Consider the following 23,055-nt stretch of genomic DNA (forward strand, 5'->3'; position numbering starts at 1 on the left):
GTAAAGTAAAGATTCTCTATTCAGTTTTCTGTCAAAAGTGTTTACGAAGCATAGTAAATTCATATTGACGAAGAGGTGGAGTGCCGCTCTGTTGTTACCTATTTTAATTTGGAGATGAAATACGCAAAATATGTTAAAGCTACGTACCTCACATTTGTTTGCCTAATATAGGTAATCTTGCACTTGCGATCGATTGTATCTTGTTTCTATACTTATGGAGATCTTTTTAGAAAAATTCTCAAATTTTATCTGAAAAAGCTTTTTGCCTAGTGTGCGGGCCTTTCATTTTAAAACGCCCGAAAACAGTGTGGTGAAAAGTCCACATAATTTTCCCAGCACGCCTATTTATAAAACAGGAAAGCTGATATTATTAACGTTTTCGATAAAAGAATATATTCGCACTAACTTCAAGAAAGCATCATGCAAGGAAAACTTGAGAAAATGCAAAAACATGAAATACTTAATAAATGTGTCATAACAGCGAATTTTCATAGGATTGTGTAGTATCCAGTAGCGAGTAGCGAAAATGGTGATATCTTGTGTTGTACACTGTCGTGTTTTATTCGAACTTACCGTACATTACAATTTTTGTAACCTATTTTCCCATGAAAACTCTTTCTACCAGAGTGTTTGTTTTTAGGAACAACCACTCTTGCGTTTGTCGTAATTCGGTCTGCGGCTCACCTAAACCCCTCAGGAAGAATACCGAGACAGACCAAGAACAATGTTTACTTCCTCAGACGCCACTGCCAGCGACCCACTTCCCCATGCTAGTGGCTGTCAAGCACGTGCCTCGAGCACACCCGTGATGATCGTCTACCACTGCTCTCAAAACTTTACTCAATATTTTGAGTACAAGTATGACTGAGTTGAAGCAAGACAACGCCGTTATTTCTGATTATCGCAGGTGACACCTGTCACTTGGTTGGAAAATCCAAAAGATTGTAATAAAAAAAACACGTATCTTCATGAAGTGAAAGATGACGAGTGGACGAAAACAGGCCCTAAGATTCGTATTGTCAACGTTGAAAAGGCAAACTAGTATACAGGTTTGACGGACTTGGACACATTCACACGTGAATGCTAGACGGCCAGACAGATGTACGCATGAAGAGGCGCACGCGCTGATGGAATGGTGGATGCGTGGACATGTGAATGAACTAACATATGCACGGACGGATGTTTTCATTTTTTCTTGTGGAGGTTTTCTAATTCGGATTCTGTTGTATCGATTGCCATCGACAACAAGGCTATACTAGGGGACAACTTTCTGTGGCCACAAAGGCAACGCTACGGAGCAAAATTGGGCTTGCGCCACCGCTTTAGAACATAGTGCCATAAATGTTTTCTACGTAAAAATATTAAAAAGAGCAACATTTGCGAAGCGTTTCTCAGTGAACTTCGGCAATTTTGAGCATATCTATCCATCTATCTATCTATCTATCTATCTATCTATCTATCTATCTATCTATCTATCTATCTATCTATCTATCTATCTTTCTATCTATCTATCTATCTATTTATCTATATATCTATCTATCTATCTATCTTTCTAACCGCCTACGACTTTTAGCTCTCCTGCCCGTTTTGATCATGGTATTGGTACACACTTGGTATAGCTTAACATGACTATTGGAGGAACATATTTGATTAGTTATAACATGAAAATCATGACACGTCTGTCATGAATGTCATGATTTATAATTCATTGTCCGGCACCTCTTGCGGTGGTTTTGTTCACATGACACGTTGCAAGACTGGTAAGATATGACATGATTGCATGGCGAACACAAGCGACAGACCCTAACATGAAAATCATGACGTGTGTGTCATATAACAACACGACTACATGCCACGCTCATGATGCGCTCGAAGAGGAGGAGGAGGAGAAAAACTTTATTCATCAAGAGAGGGAAAGGTGCGGTGGTATATTGTCAGAGGAGCCTACCAGTGCAGGTCCCCGCTACCCTTTTGGCCCAATCCAAGATCTGGTCCTGGAACTCGGGCGCCGAGCTGCACATAGCAGCCTCCCACTGCAGACGTTTCGCTTGCGTCAAATATAGCAAATTCGATATTACAGTACGCGAATGAATGATGAAGGCATGTGACTTGTGCAGACATGATAATCATGAGACGCGTCTTATATAACAACATGACTACATGCCACGCTCATGATGCACTAGCGGCCATTTCACAAGCTTCACTAATACCAAACTTCATATTACGAGGCATGAGTGAATGATGAAGGTATGTTCCTGGTACAAACAAGATAAACATGACTACATGCTACGTTCATCATGTGCTCGCGGCTGTTTCGCTAGATTCACATGTACCAAACTCGGTATTACGCGATGCGAACGGGCGACATAGGTAAATAACACATTCAAACATGATAATCACGACATGCATGTCATGTAACCACATGAATACATGCCACACTGATGATGCGCTCGCGGCCGTTTCGCTAGCTTCACATATGCCAAGTTTGGTATTACGTGACGCCAAGGGATGACGAAGGTATGTGACTAGCGAAAACAAGATAATCATGAAATCCGCGTCATGTGAGAACATGACTACATACCGCGGTAAAGGCGCCAATACATTTCGACGCGACGTGGCGCGTGTAGTCGCTGGCATTCATTTCGTCGCGTCATGCCGGCATTGCCACACCAGGCGCCACTCCTGCCACATACTCGCAGGCTCGCGCCACGCTGCGTTGTTTTGACGCATGCGCATTTCAGAGCTTACAGCGTCCCTTCGCCACTAAAAGAGGGAGACGCAGTGTTGTATGGGTAACGCATCGGTGCGAAATGCAGCATGTCACATTTCGTGCCGGCTGCCGTCAGGTGTCAGACTATAGAATGCTCGCATTTCGCTAACGTAGCGTCACTGTGCCCAGCGTGGGCACGCGTCAACGCTACATTGAAGTATATTGGGCGCTACATGATGCGCTCGCGGCCGTTTTGCTAGCTTCACATGTAGCGAATTTGTTGTTACGTGATGTCACTGGGTAGCGAAATATATGACTAGTGCAAACGTGATAATCCTGACAAGCTTGTCGTATAACAACATGACAACATACCACGCACATAGCCTGCTCGTGGCCATTTCGCTAGCTCTACATATACTAAACTTGGTATCACGTGACATGAATATATGACGAAGGTAAACGATAAATAGTAATATACGTAATCAAGACACGAAAGTCAAATACGGCATAATTCACCGCCACCTCATACCGTTGGGCTGATTCCAAAGTGATATATCAACATTTCTCATTCGTGCTTTGCATATCATCGATTCCTACTGTGCGTGGGATCCTGCCAATTTTTTTCTGCTTGATATTGCTCACGAAGAGACGCTGCACAAACCGAGGAGATATTCGTATCTGTTGTTGCTTTCTTAAGAGTCGCTTCGCATTTTCACGCGTGTGAAAACAACATACGTTTTACGTGCACCTCACAATGAAAATGGCGTCTTCGTCTTTAGATAAGCACGCGTTGCCCTCCAGGTAATCCAACGACTCGCCGAAGGAGCATGTATCGAATTTCACTCACAAACAGCTGTGTAAGCCGACGTGTCTACTTGTGTGCAGTGGTATTACTTGAGCACGGCCGTCATTTGAAACGCAAGCCGAACCAGTCTTCTTCATGGAGGGGAACAAAAGCAGTAGCTCCATTCCCGCTACCTTCCTTTCATTGCCACAAAAAGTTGTCCCCGAGTATAGTCCCTAAGAAACTTCGCCCCTCAGAGCATAAATATCACATGCTTTCATTACGGGCGAATCTTTTTATGGAGCCTAGTTTTGTCGAATTCGTACGGATCACCACCTCTACACCCTTAATTTCTGGCTTTCTTATCACCAAGAAGTCTTACGCTTGATTTGGACATCACTCCTGTTGAGGTGGGCCCAGCTTTGGTACTTTGAGGCATTTTTCACTCCAGCGTCTATGCCACCTCACTAGGAAAGCTTATTGTGGCTGCTCTTCGTCCAGCGATGGTGGCTGCCAATGTGGTCATGGGCTATGACCCAGTTTCAAAGCTATTAATGTCGATGCATATTTCTTCCGCTGGACAAGGTATTCCACCAGAAGACGATTATATCGAGGAAATGGTGCGAACTTAGAAACACAAGCAAGCGCAATCCAAGTCTGCGTCCCAGCGAGAGCGAGCTGCCGCAGCTGGCCATCATTTCCCAGCTGTGCTAGAAAAGCAGGCACCCCGACCACCAGTGGTGCGTCTACCTCTGCTGCCTCATCGCTGCCTATGAAACAACGCAAGTGGCGTCCGCGCCAGGCAGTTTGTCTCTCGAGATGACTATATTGTGGTCGTAAAACCACACGTTCCCGCCAAGCTGCGCACATGTGTCCCGGAGGATCGTGCTGGCGACGCAATCCGGAGCTGCCTGGGTGACCGGACCACCACATCAGCTCAAGTGTGGCCTATCTGGGAGCAAAACGCCTTGGTTTGCAGTACTACCATGCTGGCTAAGGCACGGAAACTTCTCGGTGACTTACAGCTGCAAGTGCGAGATAGACAGCTGCCTGTTCGAGGCCACGCCAAGGTGTCAGGATACGTGCAAGGGAGTCAGCACTATCAATGCTGCTTAAACCACGGCAACGATGAAATCCAAACCGTATTGGCCTCGAGGAACCGTTTTCGTGGTCTGAAAACTCGTCAACTCTGTAGCGGTGGTGGTGACAGTTGAAGACTCGAAGTTGCCCCGCTTCCTCTTCTTCTACTGCGTGGCGACGTTTATCCGGCCTTACAAGAAAATCGTTCCACCTTGCCCTAGGTGCGACATCATCGGCCATTGGCCATCAGAGTGCCCTCACCCCAGTCCGACACAATGCACGAAGTGTGGTACCCTTGCTACCGAAGGCCTCAATGAACATGATTGCCAACCCACGTGCCTACTCTGCCATGGTGCCTATGGGACTGTGACTAGTGGCTGTGCTGCAAAACACCAGAAACCCAAGTCACTCTCAACATCGCATCGAGGGCCCAACTCATCTTCGTCACAACCCAGCGAAGGCACTCGCTTGAAGCAGATTGTTCCTTCAGAACCGGCAAACGCTCAAGCATTCCCGCCGCTCTTCGAACCAGCGGCGGAATCTGAGGTGAGTAGTCGGGCAGTGGTTGCTGTTTCCAAGCCTCTTTGTCCTCCGGATGGCGATCCTCTTTACCCTGAACTTTTAATCTTTCGTCAGCAGGTTGTGCAGCTTCAATATTGAAATAAATTTCAAACAAAACAGCTGGCACTTGTAACTAAGCAACTTGCTCCCCAACAACAAGACCCCGCAAAGCCCCTCGGTACTGACGCCCCTGTCCAGGTGGTTACGCCAGCAACCTCTAAGCCTAGTCTTCACGCTACGCGCACTCTTAATAGCCCTCCGGCTCCAGTAGCCGACGCACCTACTGTGGAAGCTCCGGTAGCTACTGCAGCACCTCACGATCTCTTGCCGACTAACCCCACTCATCCCAGTAAAATATGCGTCACACGCATGAAGGATCGCCTTTCGCGCGTCGAAGCGTCGATCAGTCACCTGAATGCTAACTTCTCTGTTCAATGCATAGTAGTAGAGGTCACTGAGGTCCTTCAAGCCTAAGGAATCTCTCATTTTTAACCCGAAGAGTCACGTTCGCGCTCCTCTTCCTTTTCAGTACGGGTTCAGCTCCACGACTTTGTCGCAATGTGGCGACCATCACCTCGCCGTCAAACAATCTGGCCTCTCTACCCATCTCTGCCTCTCATGTCTCTGAGCCACACATGTAGGATGATATGTGAAACCTATGATATTCACGATAGCTATCAACAGTAAATCTTTTTCAAGTTTCTCGTCAAAATTCAAGACGCATAGAGGGTTTGGGAACAGGTGAAAGCACTCACACTTTTCCTTTTTTCTCCACTCATCTGGCTCTCAGCCGGCCGGGTCGGCACTTCAAGAATCTGGCAATGCACCAACTCTTTCCGGATACTGATGCTGTGTTTGAGGTGCCACAGCATGCCTTCTTGTGATTAAGGCGTACACAGCTATACAGGTAGATCTCGGTCTGGATCTTTCATACGACCATTGAGTGATTTCAGTGCTGTTTCAACCGAGGGGCCAACCATTATTTCGCATATTAAATGTGTATTGTCCCCCGCGTCTTGCGACGACCTCCTTTAAGCATCTGTTTCACAGAGCGCTGTGCATGGCAGATCGTCAACTACTCGTGATTTTCGTGGACTTCAGCGCCCCCAGCCCTCTTAGGGGTTATCACTCTGAGAAGGCCCGGGGTAGATAACTCAAGGAGCTCATCTCCTCACTTAGCCTCACACTGCTTATCGATCCAGCACAGCCAACGCATTCCAGCAATTCGGTCACACGCAACATATGTCCCAACTTCTCCCTGACTCGTAACATTCACGATGCTACAAGGGAAAACCTAGGCGAGACTTTGGGAAGTGACAACTTTTGCATCGCATTTCCTTCACACCACGGCAGAAAATGCGCAAATACCGGGGCCCAGCCTATCTCAGAAACTGGACTAAATTAAGAATGCAGTCATTTTCAATGATCCCCAGTTCAGGTGAATACGGAGCATGGGTGTCCTACGTTTTTCACATGAAGCGGACAAACACTCGCACCCTCAAAACATTTAATTTGACTTCTAAAGTCGACCCACACCTCTCAAATCTCTGGAACGCTCGCCGCAGGCTCATAAAGCGCTGCAAATGGAACAAACTCAATCGAAAACTTCACGCTCGCATTGAGGCCCTCACTTCAGATGCACCAGCATACTGTGCGCAGCTTCCCGATTCAAATTGGGCTGACACCTTCATGAAGGTGGCGAACCAAATGAGCTCTAAGGGCACCTGGCGACTAATTTGTAGCCTTTCTGATCCCTCCAGCACTCGGGCAGAAACAAAACGTAAGCTCCGCCATGCTTTGCATGCCTATTAGGGCACTACAGATCAACTCCCGCGAGAATTGTGCGACCGATACATCTGACGCACAATGGACCCCATAGGCCCAGAACATACGTATTCCGGCACCCCTAACGTAGAGCTCGACGCTCCATACACTCTTTCGTGTTTACGGGCTGCACTGATGACTATACAACCGGGCACTGACCCCGGGCGGAATGGCATCGCAGTGTCGTTTCCGACTGGCCTTCCTGACGAGGCACAGCTCTCGCTACTCCACTTGGTAAACTCTATATGAGATGGATCCCCGCTCCCATCGGAATGAACGACATCACTCGTCACATTCATACCCGAATTGAGCAAACCGGTCAGCATCAAAGCATTAAGACCCATCTCACCAACATCCTGCGCTGGAAAGCTCAAGGAAACCATTGTCCACGAACGCCTTTCTGTCTACCTGGAAGCCAGGGAGTCGCCCCGCCGCGGTAGTCTAGTGGCTAAGGTACTCGGCTACTGACCCGCAAGGCGCGGGTTCGTATCCCGGCTGCGGCGGCTGCATTTCCGATGGAGGCGGAAATGTTGTAGGCCCGTGTGCTCAGATTTGGGTGCACGTTAAAGAACCCCAGGTGGTCTAAATTTCCGAAGCCCTCCACTATGGCATCTCCCATAATCATATAGTGGTTTTGGGACGTTAAACCCCACATATCAATCAATCAATCAATCAAGTCAGGGAGTCTTTTCTGACACTATTTGTGGCTTTCGCTCACATCTATCGGCTCGGCTCCAGCAGAACTGGCTCCAGCTTCAACACGACACCATAGAACCGATTATTATGCACTGTAACAATAAAGCCATGCTCGCTCTCAATCTAAGAGCAGCGTTTGATAACATCAAACACAGTAGTATTCTTTCAAGCCTCTCTACCACAAACTGCAGTTATAAGACTTTCAATTACATTCGAGCCTTTCTATCACAACAAGCCCCTTTAATCCGCTTTGATTTTATTGAACATGGCCTGTTCAATTGAACATGGCCACAAGGTGCAGTCCTGGCGCCCCTACTCTTTAAACTGACCATGAAAAACCTCCGCTCCCTTCTATGTCTGGTTGAGGGAGTACACCGTGCACTATATTCCGACGATATTACCGCTTGGACTAACACCGGCTTTGCAGCACAAATGGAAGAGCGCCTTCAAAAGGCTGCCCTTCTGTTGAATGCCTACGCTGCTTCGTGCGGCCTAGCGTGCTCTCCAGCTAAATCAGCTCTTCTCCCAGTAGCTCACTTACCTCCACCCCAGGTTTTGCTTCCGTCTGGTCCCGTTCCATCAGTCGAGAAAAGTCAATTCTTGGGCGTCATAACACATTATATTTAGATCCCAAGAGAACAATAGTAAGCCTCTGACACACTAGTGAACAGATGAGCTGTATGATACGGCAGGTATCTACAAAGCGTGGCGGCCTCCGTGGGACCTAGTCTATGTAGTTGGCCCATGCTTTTGTGAAAAATCGCGTCCTTACGCCTCACCTTACCTGCACCTGCGTCGTCCCCACGAGGACAAGCTGGACGCACTCCTTTGGTCAGTATAGAAACGTGCACTCAACCTTCCCATTGCCACCTCCAATAGCCGGTTCGCGGCACTGCGGGTACATAACTTTTCGCAGAGCTGCGAAAAGCTCATCGTGTTAGCCCAATTGTTTGTCGCAGACGCCCTCAGGGCGATGTCTATGACACAGGCTTGGCCTCAATGCGATCTCTGATCAAGACACTCCGACGCCCATACCGTAAATTTGGCGGCAAAGGCTATGGCTAGAGAAACTAACCATGAACCCCGAGCTACAGCCCGCCCATAGACTAGCACGTTTCGCGGCCCTTCAGGCACGACACTCCGATCAACGTGGCGATTTCTATGTAGACGTCTCGGGCCCCACCCCCTCGGGTCACTTCACCCGCCGTGATCACGGAGAGAAAACACGGCGATGGCCTCTCCTTTACAGCCAACACTGTGACGCAAGCTGAGGAGGTTGCCAATGCTTTGGCCACCTTGCATCCCACCTCACGCACCATCCTGACGGACTCGCGCTTGGTCTGTTCCCAGTACCTTCAGGGTTACATCACCCAGCTGGCAACTCACATACCTCGAGCAGCCTCTTGGCGTTTCAACCCTTACACCAGCTGTATAGAATGAACCCCTGGTCACTTGGACCCGCCCGGCAACGAGGGTGAACGTCGCTGCTCGCGCTTCTCTCATCCGGGCCGTTGCCTCCTTTTGTCCTTAGCCGGGACTCACCGAAACGCTGCCACAGACGGCTTGTAGTGCCATCATCACCATCATCATTTCTCAATCACCGCACCGCGCCTCTCGCGCAGCTGATGCTAGCTCGAGCTGCGCGACGATTAGAACAAGCTAGCGCAGTTGGTATGTCAGACGTGGAAAGCCACGCGGCTCCGCTTCAGGCGTGCAATAAAGTGGCGAGAGAACGACACGACCTCGTTGGTCACCGTCCCGTCTTCCTTTCTCGCTACATTTGTGACTCGGAGAACACGCCCTTCGCCGAGCGGCCCGCTGCCAGTTCCCGCAACTCTGCCCGCCAGTGCCGCCGTTCCAATCGACCTACCCTAAAGTATGGTTCATACAGCTCGATGCCGTTCTTGCGTTGAATGGCGTCACGGACCAGCCGCTGATGCACGCTATTCTTCATGACGCCCTTCCGGTAGAGTTGCGTCATCTCTCTGCCACTTTAACCTCCAGCCAGCAGCCTTACGATGACCTCTGCTCTGCGGTGCTTGCCAGCTATGGCCTCACGTACCGACCACTTCCAGGGACCCGCGACTTTCAGGTTTTCCCTGCGTCACAGCGTGCAGGGCCCTCCGGCCCGAAGCTCTCATCTGACCGCAACCTAACTTCCCCGAAAACGTCTCCCTCCACATTTCGTCCAGCCACTAGCGCAGTGATTCTCGCACCCGGTCACAGATTCGACGAGGTTCTTGAAGTCGTTCCTGCTGCCGACAACCTGTCTACCACGAAGTGCGTTTTTTCGAAGTCATCGGCCGATGGTCCTGCTGGCACGCTTGCTACCTGCACGTTTTCCACGAAAGCGATGGCACGCGACACCGTGGCCCCACCAGACTCCATGACGACCACCTTGCCGCCCGCCTCGGAGTCTGGCACAAGTGAACCTTCACCCTCCCCGATGTCCGAAGGTGACTGTCGACCAGCCTCAATGCTATGCACGTCCTGCCAGCAACGACCACCATCGTCCTCGCAGTTTCCCGCAGCTGAAGTTAAAGCCACCAGACATCAACCACGGCCAAGCTTCCAAGACGCTGCGACTATGACTGACGCGCTTGAGGACGACGTGCCCGGTCCGCTTGAGACAGGGCTCACCAGGCATACCACGCCTGTGGTGGAGCAATCTAGCGGGTGTTGGCTAGAGGCAGCTATCAATTATGCAGACCTGCACGCCAACCCTCGAGCGCGGACTACCAGAGGTCATTACACGAGCACAGGTGTCCCGTCCAATACTCCGGGCGAGCCCACGCTGACTGAGTTCCACCACCACCATTCCTCGGAGCCTTTGCCTCCGGACGGCAACAACCAGACGTGTGTCCACAACGCCAGCTCTTGTGTCACAACCGCGACGACGCTCATACCTCATACGTGTCTACCATCCATTACGCTACCACCCATTACCTTACGTCGGCGACGACAACGTGCTTGGCGTCACACATTGCGGCAACTTTTGAGCCGCCCTGCTACGCAGCCACGAGTTGCAGTCACAGCCCTGAAAACGGTGCAAGCGCCTACTCGGCCTATCCGACGCAATGTCCCACCACTAGTCGTGTACCCGACTACCCACCGTACACTTCGCGGCATTGTTAGGACACGTTCCTGCGTGCGTCGGCACGTCTATCTATACCGGCACGTCAAACGCCGCTTGACTTTGAGGTCTGTGTTGCGTCAACCCCAATGTCAAAACCCGCACTGCCGACCCTCTGCCGACGTTAGCAGCATGACCTCGCGACACACGGTCCACTCTCGGCCTGTCCGACCAGGTCATCATGAGACCTGCTTGTAGGCAACCACAGCGACCCGGCACTTCCTTCTTCGTCCCTTGCGTTTCTCCCAGAGTCGCCCACCGGAGACACACTGCTTACCGATGGCCCATAAACGTTGACAACCTTGGCTTGCCAAATGAACACTTTATGGATTGTCGTTCATGTATATAGCATTTGTCGCTCTCTTTCTTTTTTTTCATATGCCTTCAAATCGCTCAAAGCGCTAGGAAGGGAACCCTGTAGTGCCATCATCACCATCATCATTTCTCAATCACCGCGCCGCGCCTCCCGCGCAGCTGATGCCAGCTCGAGCTGCACGACAATTAAAACAAGCTAGCGCACTTGGTGTGTCGGACGTGGAAAGCCACGTGGCTCCGCTTCAGGCGTGGAATAAAGTGGCGAGAAAACGACACGACCTCGTTGGCCACCGTCCCATCTTCCTCTCTCGCTACAGGCTTATATATCTCTCTACGCTGATGATATCTGCATTTCGGCGTCCGGCGTGACACGGCCTCAAATGCGTCCAAAGATACAAAGAGTGGAAACAACGTCATCGGCATACCTTCGACAGCAAGGTTTGACTATTGCCACAGTAAAATGCGCCGCGGTGGTGTTTACACGTAGACCCATGCCTTCTACCCATTCGGCTTCGATGGCAGATCAATCGCATATATGACCAGTCATAAATTCTTAGGTGTCATTGTTGATCTTGACCTAACTTGGAGCCCGCATGTCGCATACATGAAGGAAAAGCTCATTGGCCTTGAGAATATGTTCAAGTTTGTCGCCGGAAAATCATGGGGCTCTTCCGTGCACTCCATGCTGCAGCTTTATACAGCCCTTTTTCTCGGAACTCTCCGGTACAGCCTTCCTGGCCTGTCCAACACGTACAAGACAAACATACAAACAAACTACAAAGCGTACAAGCACAAGCACTTCGGACATGTCTTGGCCTTCCAAGATGCTCATCGACAGTGGCAACTATTGTCATCGCACAAGAAGAGCCGGTCACAGCGCATATCATTGTCGAGACGCTGAGAGCGCACATTCAGCAATTATCACGGCTACCGTCACATCATTTAGCGTATTTGACAGCGCGGAGGCCCCATAATTCGTTCTGCGGTATTGTGACAAAACATCAGGACATATTACCGTCTGGCTTCAAACTTGCGACGCACCCAGCAGCTGCGTTATGGAGTATCCGTCAACCTGACGTGCACTTATTAGTTCCTGGAATCGTTAAGACGGCACGCATGTCACCTCTAGCCCTGAAGCAATTGACCTTGCGACTGTTGGACGAAAGGTACTTTGACTGCATATATGTTTACACCAATGGCTCTACTAATTCCAACAGCTCTACAGGAGCAGTGGTTGTTCTATCTGATAATGTGTTGCTTCAATACAAGTTCTCTCACACCACGACGTCGACAGCAGCAGAGCTCGCAGCGCTTCAAGGTGCAGTGAAGTACATTCTTTGGCAGTAACCTAACCAATGGGCCATCTTTTGCGACTCGAGGTCAACCTTGCAGACACTGCGGTTTGCTATGCAGCACGGGTTACACGAACAATTCGTATATCAGATAAGACACGACTACCACGAAGCGCTCAAGGAAGGTCCCGATATTGTATTTCAGTGGTTGCCGAGTCATTGCGGAATTGTCGGCAATGACCGCGCGGATGAAGCTGCTTGATCGGCTCATAACCATGACCAAGAGCTGCGTACGCTCACACCACTCTTGAGAACGGACGCTGCAAGGCAACTACAATGACTGGCTCGCCGTATAACTCTCCTACAATGGTATGCGCCGGGTTTTTCCAACACACCCCTGTATTCAATCGACCCAAAGTTGTAGCATCGTTTGCCATCCTGGCTCCCACGATGCGCTGAAACTTTACTGTGTCGTAGGAGGTTGGGCGTGACATTTACGAATGCGTATTCTCGTCTCCTTGGAACATCTGCGCTTGAGAGGAAAAGCTTGAGCACATTCTATGCCATTGCCCAGCATACCAGTGTGAACGACATATTATGGAAGTGAAGCTCTGTCAACTGGATTCGCGGCCGCTTACAAAAGAGAAAATTGTGGGACCTTCACCGACGGCTTCCCATACGTGCAAAGCAACGAAAGCCCTCTTGTTCTTCTTGAGGACCACCAGACTTTAAGACCGCTTGAGAGAAAACAGTGTGAGATTGCGCTGTGTAGTCTCGAGCTCAACATTCATGCTTCTGATTCTTCCCCCCCCCTCTTTTCTTTTTCTCTCCTTTCTATTATTCTCCCTTTTTCCCACCGCAGGTGTAGGGTAGCCAACCGAGCCAAGCTTGGTTAACCTCCCTGCCTTTCCTTTTTATTTATCTTTCTCTCTCTCTCTAGCCGGAATTTGACAATATGAACCGTACGCGCTTCCGCGAAATTCTTCCCATTATCCTGCTTCGCGCCGCGTCTTTGCGGACCCCGCCATTAGTCTGAAGAAAACGGACGAGTGAATACTACGGCGCCTCCAGACGAACCCCTACCTCTGTCCGGCGGTCGCCAGGTATTTTTGCCGGAAATCAGCGGCACTTGCCCGACCTGCCAGATGTTGGTCAGCACCTACCACGTCGTCGCTTCGTGTCCTACCAAGCCACTTCATTTTAAAGATGATAGTTTTTTAAAGATGATAGTCTTTCTTGGGGACCTTCGACGCAAAAATTTTGCACCGTCTGTCTGTCTGTAGATTCGTCTGCTTGTCCACTCTTAACGGCACTGGGTACTTGAAACGGCCGACTCTATCTGCAGCGCCCACCAATGTTGCTCAAGGTTTAGCGTTCATAGTTGTGCAATTGTCAAATAATAAACAATTGTTGTGCAAATCTGGGCCACCATAACAACGCGTATATACTCTGCATGTGCATCGTTTACTAGAAAAGGCATACATAAGTAATTTTAAGGATTGTAGCGCTTATCATACTGCGCTGAACATGCAAAGCTTGCACGAAAATGTGAGTGTTTCCAACGCTTTGCTAAGATGCGATGGTGGTGGCGCCTACCCGTCGCCTTGCGTTGAACACGTTAACCTCTGAGATGAGCGCACATACCAGTCTCAGAGCCACACGCTTCGTTTTCCAAGAACACTGCCAGGTGGCGCTCATGTCTCACGTGGGACGTGCCTTGATGCGCTCGTTCGCCTACGCTGCACGCTCGAGGCACTCTACCGCAGCGCCTCCAAAATATCATTCACCGATTTTTTTTTTGCAGAACATGAAATAAATTATTCACTCTTTCCACACGCAAGACTATCGTCTTTCGACGACATTTGCAGATTACATGCAGATACGGGGTCAATTTTTTGATCCCCTTTTGCCATCCCAACTAGAGAGGGTTGAAAGGAGTACCTGCTCGGCGGCTCGACCTTGGATGCTCAACGCTCTTTGGTGAGGCGCGCTCGGGCAGCTGCCAACTCTATTGGCATCCCGAAATAGGATCTTGCAACTCAAATATGTAATATGTCGCAACTCTCTGGTATATTTTCAGTATTAAAATGTTCTCTACTATCACCACTTAGCTCTGTCGTCATCCACGTACGTCGCGTGGAAATTCACGGTTATAGGTCACTAAAATGTTTAACATGTGAACAAATATCAATCATGTTTATAGAGGAACAAGATAAAACTGCTACAAGCACAAACCGTTTATATTTGTCGGTGATTTTAACGTACACAATTAGAGCCTTAGGACAAAAATTTCTTGGCGAACTGCAGTGCCGCACTCACGTTGGTTATAATACCACTGCTGAAGTGCCATTATTAAAGTACTGAAATAAAAAAAAGGTTTGCAATAGACGAACCAGAAATACAATTTTGAAGGACCAATATAAAACACCTACAGTACAAGCTCTTCACAGTGGTGAGCGACTTCAAAGTAGACAATATTAACCATAAGACGGAGCTTTGTGGTCGACTCTTCATGTCTCTTTACGTCTTTCATTTTACGTTATACGAGGTAAAGGTCAGGTAACAAATGTCAGACACACACAAAAATAATTAATTACTTTGTATTATCAATGCTAATTATGACGGAGCACTATAAAACTGCTACAAGGACAAGCCCTTTCTACAAGTCGGAGACTTCACCAATTACATTAGATACTTTAAAACCGAGCTTCGCCTAATCAGCATCATTCTCCTCGTGGAGATGAGTGGATTTTTCTAGATTTTTGTTCATACAAAGCTCAACTCATATTCGTTTTTATGACAATTTTTTTCGCTATTTTTTGATATCCTAATTAAAGTTTACCTTTTCTACTGGGTGATTCTTGATGAGAGATACCGCCTCCTCCGTGACGATTTCGGTGTAGTATCGTCCACTGTCTTCTGGTGCCAGAGTTAAATTTCTTCTAAAGTCCAGGCCATAGTCAGTGGTACCCAACTAAAACAAATATTCAATATAGCATGATGTGAAATATATAGGTGAATTTCTCGCGGATAACCAAGGAAGATATGCATTAGGATTAGTTTACCTAAAATAGTTCTGCCGTATAGAAAAAAGTTCTACTTCTGAGCAGTTATACGTAATATTTTCTAGAAATTATTCGCTGTGAAGAGTTGTGCACTCAACATGATACAAGCAAAAAGTGTAACCTGTCATGGGTAATAGCATCGGCTGTATGGCGCTAACAAAATATGTGAATGTATTGGCAATCAGGCATTGGTTAGTGTGCTGGCCACAGATTGCACAGGTTTCTTGTGTGGGGTTCATGCTGTATGCCTCAGACGCTGTATGGTGGGATCGCTGTAATATGATGTCGACCACTATGGAATATGTGAAAAGGCTCGAAGCCGAACCAGAGCGACAGGGCTACGTCGCAAAAGGAAGAACACATAAATCGCTTAAGAGTCGACTGCAGCAGCGCATATGCCTACAATATAAGCAGACGTAGCCAAAGCAGATAATTCGTTGAAGTATTTCATGCCGAGAAAGCTCTTCACAGACTACGCCTCGGAAGACGGTGCAAACTGGCGTCTACAGCAGGTAATTTATACCAACATGAATGTTGCTGACCCGTGGCCATTTCTTAAACATGAAATTTCCGGGCCCGCATAGTCTGTGCAGTTCTGCCATGTATATACTGCGGCTTCAATGCCAGCCGCTAACTTCTAAATGTAACGCTTGTTCAATAAAATGTAAGCATAGCGCTGCTTGGAGGTATAGCAATTGACATATGCCATAAATAGCGATTCTTTTTACTAGATATCCCATGTGCGCATGCTCCACTACCGCTTAAGCAGTAGCTGAAACTGTGACCACTTGGTAGTGGCTGGAGCCGACAAGAATTTCGGATATGCCCAATAAAACTATGTACCATCTCTCTGCAGAGAACCCTGATTGGATGCGAAGCCGCAGTGAAGTGTGGCGTTGACCCGGTTGAAACGGTCATTGACGCGGAAGCTGGAAGAACGGTTTGAAGCAAAACACGTGGTGAATTTTACTCGAGTAAACGTCTGTATTAAGCGCAAAGATATGGGAGGCGGGTTGGGGTTTGTGTAAGTTTCATTGCATAATAATGAGCCGAAATAGTGTTTACACATGACGTGCTGTCGATCGTTGCGGGAAGTGGAGAGGTTGAAGTGAGAGAGGTGTATAGCGAATGGGCGGAGGGGCTGACAGCTGCAGCGCGTCAGGGAGAGTGACGTGTATGCGCAGCTCTGATTTCACTTACTTGGCGCGACTCTAACACCTGCGGTGAGGGGGTTTGTGTGGACGCACGAGATAGCGTTACGCAGGTAAGTTAAAGAACGGCTTTGCATCTAAAGAAAAACATTTTTCAAGGATAAGGTGTAGCGCGTCACGCAATTAAAATAAGTGGACCAGGACGAGCTGCTTTTCATTGATCTATGATAAATATATATATGGTAACAATTATTCACGCACTTTCTTTTCTCATCTGTGTATATTGATCATCATCACTCATACCTGAGTTCTGGAGCTCACCCTCGGCAAATAAACATAGTGTTTAACGACCTCAACGCTACTTGGCAAATATAAGCAACATAGGTAGTACAGTATGAAATTACTATGGAAATCAGTAACGTAGCTGCGCTTTTGGTGATTCGTGGCGTATGCTTCCACGAGTATGAATATTTGGCTAGCAGACTAAGCTGAACTACAAAATCCTCACTGTGGAATATTAAAAACCATAGGGCACTGTACATAAACTATAATTATTTGCGAAAAAGGGGTGGAGCGAAGCTAGCATAATGCATGTTTGTTGATTGCCTTTAGTGTCAACACAACTGGCTACTCACCGTGGCCCATTCGTGGGTTGTGTATTCACAAGCTCCACTCCAACTTCCGACATGACTCAAGAAACCCCGTCTTGTAGGAGTGTACTCTGTCTTGTGGAATCCGAGGTGCCACTAGGACGAGACATGAAAGAAGAAACAATTCAGGTTACTTTTATTGTAAAAAATGCCACAGAATTGGTTATTAAAATTTTCAAAAGATTAAGTCCGAGTTTGTACAATTAGACTCTGTTATACCTACTGCGTCCAAATGCAGATAATTGGTGCAGTTTATATTACGCATATTGACCTTTCTAAATGAACTCGTTAACAGTGTGCGTCCACAGCGGTGTTACAGTTACGGTGATTCCGTGCTGATGCGAAGGTTACGGGTTAGATTCAGGCTGTGGCGGAAGCATTTCGACGGAGGCGGAATCGTAAAGCCCCGTGCACTGTGTGACGTCAGGGCACGATAAAGAACACCAGACGGTCAAATTTTTCGGAGCCCTTCACTAGAGCGAATCGCCTAATCACATCGTGCTTTTGCGATATAATACCCCAGGTATTATTATTAATATTAATGCTTCAAGTTCATGCCACCCTATATTGTTCAAGCTGTACAATATATAAGCTCTTTCAAACACTTCAAAAGGCATTCAGTTCAACCATAGTTTGCTCATGGCCAATACTGATTAAAGCAGCGGAACAGGAAGTACAAGTGGTAAAGGCCTGACAAGCAAGGATAATTTTACAGAACGTGCACGCGCGTTCTCTTTCATGTTACGTGGTCATACTGAGCATGCCCTTACTATCCCCTCAAAGCGAAAGCAAACATTGTCAATGTCTCTATGTTAATGCGGAAAACAGCGTCCTACCGCACGGTACGACAGCCAAGAAATAGAAAAGAAGTGAGATACAGAATAATCGAATAGTTGTATGCCAAAGAAGTACTTTTACACTATGCCACACGTGAACATTTTGCAAAAATATTTTCAATATCAGTCCAATTTACAATCAACAAAGATAACGAACTAGGGAAGGTACTAAGATTACCAATAGTTGAAATTCGTGTGTCTTCAATTTTCCGGGAAGATTCAATACAAATCCCTTAAAAATTTGGTTCGTGGGAAGCCGATTCACAAAATTAGCGTCATAAACGTAGAGAATAGATTGAAAACTTCCTTATATAAAATTTTTTAATTTGCATCTTAACGTATATCTTGTAAACATGACAAATATCTTCATTTTAAAATAGCGATGGTTGGTTGGTTGGTTGGTTGGTTGGTTGGTTGGTTGGTTGGTTGGTTGGTTGGTATGTGGGGTTTAACGTCCCAAAACCATTATATGATTATGAGAGACGCCGTAGTGGAGGGCTCCGGAAATTTAGACCACCTGGGGTTCTTTAATATGCACCCAAATCTGAGCACACGGGCCTACAACATTTCCGCCTCCATCGGAAATGCAACCGCCGCAGCCGGGATTCGAACCCGCGTCCTGCGGGTCAGCAGCTGAGCACCTTAGCCACTAGATCACCACGGCGGGGCAAGTTTTTAATATAACGAAAAAATAACGAAATATACCGTAATCTGCGTTGAACATTTTTGCTTTATTTTATGAAAAATACATTTCAACCTAATCAGCAGTGTGGGCTTAAGTGAGGAATGACAAATAAACAAGCTTATTGATCCCATTACCTAATGCTGATCGAACAATAAAGTCGGGAACTATCAGGGCAGTGCAATACTGAAGCAGGCAAAATAAACTTCAACGCTCTTGGAAGCAGTTCACCACATTCATTTGAAAATATAGTAAACACTTGGTTTTAATACGAACGCACAGCTACTTGTAGCAAGCCTAACGTACAGGAAGGCCAGCTCAAGAGGTAATACCTTTCCAACCATGTAAGATGAATATCCGAGATCGTTAAGCCATTCCGGAAGAAGTTTCAGGTTCAGGGGCAGCCCTCTGGGTTCAGCCGCCTTTATCACGAAGTGTTGCATTCCTGCGAATAGGTAAAGGTTTCATGAACAATGATCTTTTTAATGCGCAAAATAACCACTCTTCTTACCACTGTACTGCAATTTATTAAATGTGAGCCATATTTAGCTATTCCAACACAATTTCAACGTTTGTAAACTATCTATCTATCTATCTATCTATCTATCTATATATCTATCTATCTATATATCTATCCATCTATCTATCTATATATATATATATATATATCTATCCATCTATCTATCTATCTATCTATCTATCTCTCTACCTATTTATCTCTCTATCTATCTATCACCTACATCTTGGTGCTCTCTTGATTGTCCCCTTAGCTTGCCGAAGACAAAGAATTGGCAGATTACTCGCACAGTGGGAATCCATGGTATGCGAAGGCCGAATGAGGAAGGTTGATAAGCCCTTTCAAATCACCACGACGTTACGAGGTGGAGGTAAATTATTCCGTACATGACTTTCGTGTCTTGCTTATCATGATTGAATGTGTCGTTTACGTTCGTCATTTATTCACGCTACGTGAAGCCAAATTTAGTTTATATGGAGCTAGCGAAGCGGCCGTTAGCATGCTGTGAGCATTGTATGTTGTCATGTTCTTAAATGACACGCGCCTCATGATTATTGTGTTTGCACTAGTCATATTACTTTGTCATTAATTGACGTCACACAACTTCAAATTTGTTATATGTCGAGGTAGAAAAACAGCCTGGAGTGCATCATGAAGGACCCAGTATACTCCAACATAACGTTTACGCATGCACACGCTGGGCACAGCAACGCTACTTTAGCCAAACATGAGCACTCTATTTTCTGACGCCAAGCAGGACTGGCGCGACCAGCGTCCGTCATTGCGGCCCGACGGCAACAGGCGCGAAATGCGACATGCTGCATTTGGCTCCAATGCATTACCCAGACAGCACTGCGTCTGCCTCTTTTCGAGACGGAGGCACGCCGGACGTGCTCAAACGCGCATGAGTAAAAGCAACGCAGCACGTGCTTGCGAGTATATGGCAAGACCGGCGCCTGGAGTGCCAACGCCAGTGTGACGCGACAAAGCGATGGCCGCTGCGTACGGGCGCCGGGTCACGTCGAAGAGTATTGGCGCCTTGACTGTGGCATGTAGTCATGTTCTCACATGACACTCATCTCATGATTATCATGTTTGAACCAGACACATACCTTCGTCATCCATTCACGTCACGTAGTATCAAATTTTGCATACTTGAAGCTAGCGAAACAGCCGCGAGTGCATCATGAGTGGGGCATTTAGTCATTGTGTTACATGAGACGCATCTCATATTTATCATGTTAGAACCAGTATCATATCTTCGTCATCCATTCACGTCTCGTAATACAAAATTTGGCATAATAAAGCTAGCGAAACGGCCGCCAGAGCATCATGATCGTGTCAGGTAGTCGTGCTGTTACTAGACAAGCATCTATTACTGTTGTTGTTGTTCTTCTCCTATTGTTAGTGGCGCATACCCACTGTGGGGGATTGTCCAAGAATCGAGTGGTTTTAAAACTCACTGTTCAGATCCCAATTACATTGTAGAGAACCGACGCTGCAAGGGGTCTTCACTTGATCGCTAACACCATGTCGGAAACATGGCTGAGTGACCCCAGTGTCAGGAACCGCCGCCTACACAAATTGGACCTATCGAGAAAGCTTCAAGTTCTATCGGACCTCTCCCGCCAGGATGCAACTTTACTGTGCTGCCTGTGGTTAGGAGTAGCTTTTACAAAGGCGTACTCCTTTCGCATAGGAATGGCGGATAGCTCCCGATATGAATCGTGTGACACTGACGAGACAATAGAACATTTACTGTGTTCCTGTGAACGTTTTTCGAGCGAACGCAACTTGCTACGCGTAACGTTAGAGACTCTAGACAGTAAACCTTTCTTCGAAGAGAAGATCCTTGGTTCATGGCTGTACGCGTCGCAGGCCAGCAAGGCGACGCGAGCACTGCTAAGTTTTCTAAAGACGACTGGACTACGTGACCACTTATAAGCGTGCAATGGACAAGGTCACATCTACACACACGTCGCCCTTCACTTCACTCTCTTCTACTTTATCCCCTCACCCCTTCCCCCAGTGCAGGGTAGCAAACCGAACGTGCGTCTGGTTGACCTCCCTGCCTTTCATTTCTTCCATTCCTCCTTCTCCTCCTCCTCCTCCTTTACTGTTCTGATTTGGAATGATGGAGGTATAACAGAAAGATTACCGATAGCCTAGGAAAGTGTGTTGCTTAATGTAATGCATACAAATATTTACATAAACGAATTTATGTTTAGAATAGAGCAATAATCTGTTTTTATACGTATATATTTATGTGGACAAGTTACGATAACGAAACTGGTTAATTAGTCAGCCTATTAGTTTCATCAATATGGTCCCGGACGGCCGCGCATAATGTCGCATTAGAGAAACCAGAAATGAAAGCTCCAAAAGACAAAATAACAGGCAGAGATAAGTCCATACCGATACCATGTAACGGTATTTCTAATAGGGTTTTTCGTAATGTGTTAAACCGCCTACAGGTGAAAAAGAAACGGTCTATTGTTTTCAGTTTATCACCGAATGCACACAGTGGCGAAGGTGCCTGAGCAGACCTGTGTTTATAGAAATTTAGATTTGGTACCCGGCAACGCAGCCTTGTGATAGCTACTCCTTGTTTTCGAGTGCGGCAAAAGTCTCTTCGCCAGGCATATAATAAATGGCGATATTCTGTAGAGTTTGTTAGTGCTGAATCTTTAAAGAGTGCTCAATGCACATACCAATGACTGCTAACGGGGAATGAGAGACAGGAGAATTCGGCTTTTATTTAACGCGCATGCTGCGAACTTTTTATCGTTCAACAACGCACAGGAGAAATCTCCTAGCGGCAATACCTTGCAGGTCGAAGCGTAAGACATGCTACGTATTACGAGGCATGAACGGTTGCCGCTTTAAGGAGCTTCGTGCCTAGAATTGTAGTGGGAGGGTGAGAAAATTTGACGATTGTGACTGTCTGGTTATGACATTATTAACTTGAGCCCTCGTCAAAGTATTCTTTCAAGATACGTGTGACACATAGGTGGAGGGTGATCTACTGAAGGTCTTTAGGGTTTGTGAAAAATATTCCTCTTGAGCAATGTACCTAATACATGAGTCAACGCTATGGTGGATGTAAAGGAATTGATCGGAGGTTTAACAGACACCCCTACTATATTGACGTCAGAAAGTACCTCATGGTCCGAAGCATAGAAAGTACTCGCGTTAGACTATAGGTGTCAGTTTTATCGGAACGAACTAGACGTTACGGTGTCATGTTGTGCACTTCCTAAGAAGCTGCTTGGGACTTTTTTTTCGGGTTGTAAAGGGTAGGCAGTTGATGGCAGAAACGGCGGGCTTCTCTTCATGGTAGCTGGCACCCCGCCATCGTCTGCATAGCCAATCTGTGCCCGTGAGGAGACTCGTTCGTAAGAGGTAACACGAAGGTTTATTTACATTATTGCAGAAAGATATGAACTCTACAGGGATCTAGAAGTTCCCGCTATATGTACAACAGTGGTTCAGCTCATGATTCTGTAAAAGAATCAGCTCACTTGATGGAGCCCAAGAGGCAGCTCAAGATTCCGCTCACATGATTCAGAACAAGATTCACGAAAACGCTTCGGCTTTTATAGCCCGCCGTCACCGTCCGAAGGAGGTGCTGATCACTCTTCCCACAAAGCAGGGGACGAACTCTTTGAGGTCCACCCATCAGAAAGGGTGCAGATATTACACCACTCGGCTGGGCGAAACGGTCCAATGATAACAGGAACGCACCACACAAGTACGCAC

The 23,055-nt window shown here is 47.2% G+C and overlaps 1 protein-coding gene across 2 annotated transcripts in view; it reads right to left on the reverse strand.

Moving 5' to 3' along the window:
- LOC119177854 (arylsulfatase B) overlaps positions 1 to 23,055 on the reverse strand; it is an 89,477-nt gene that overhangs the window by 31,077 nt on the left and 35,345 nt on the right. For both annotated transcript variants that reach the window (XM_075887393.1, XM_075887395.1), the window contains 3 exons: positions 19,112 to 19,224; positions 17,247 to 17,357; positions 15,238 to 15,369 (listed from right to left, as the gene is read on the reverse strand). In XM_075887393.1, coding sequence (XP_075743508.1) covers positions 15,238 to 15,369; positions 17,247 to 17,357; positions 19,112 to 19,224 — 356 coding nt within the window. The remainder of the gene's footprint in view (positions 1 to 15,237; positions 15,370 to 17,246; positions 17,358 to 19,111; positions 19,225 to 23,055) is intronic.

The sequence above is a fragment of the Rhipicephalus microplus genome, chromosome 1, assembly GCF_043290135.1.
Source record: "Rhipicephalus microplus isolate Deutch F79 chromosome 1, USDA_Rmic, whole genome shotgun sequence".
Lineage (NCBI taxonomy): Eukaryota > Metazoa > Arthropoda > Arachnida > Ixodida > Ixodidae > Rhipicephalus > Rhipicephalus microplus.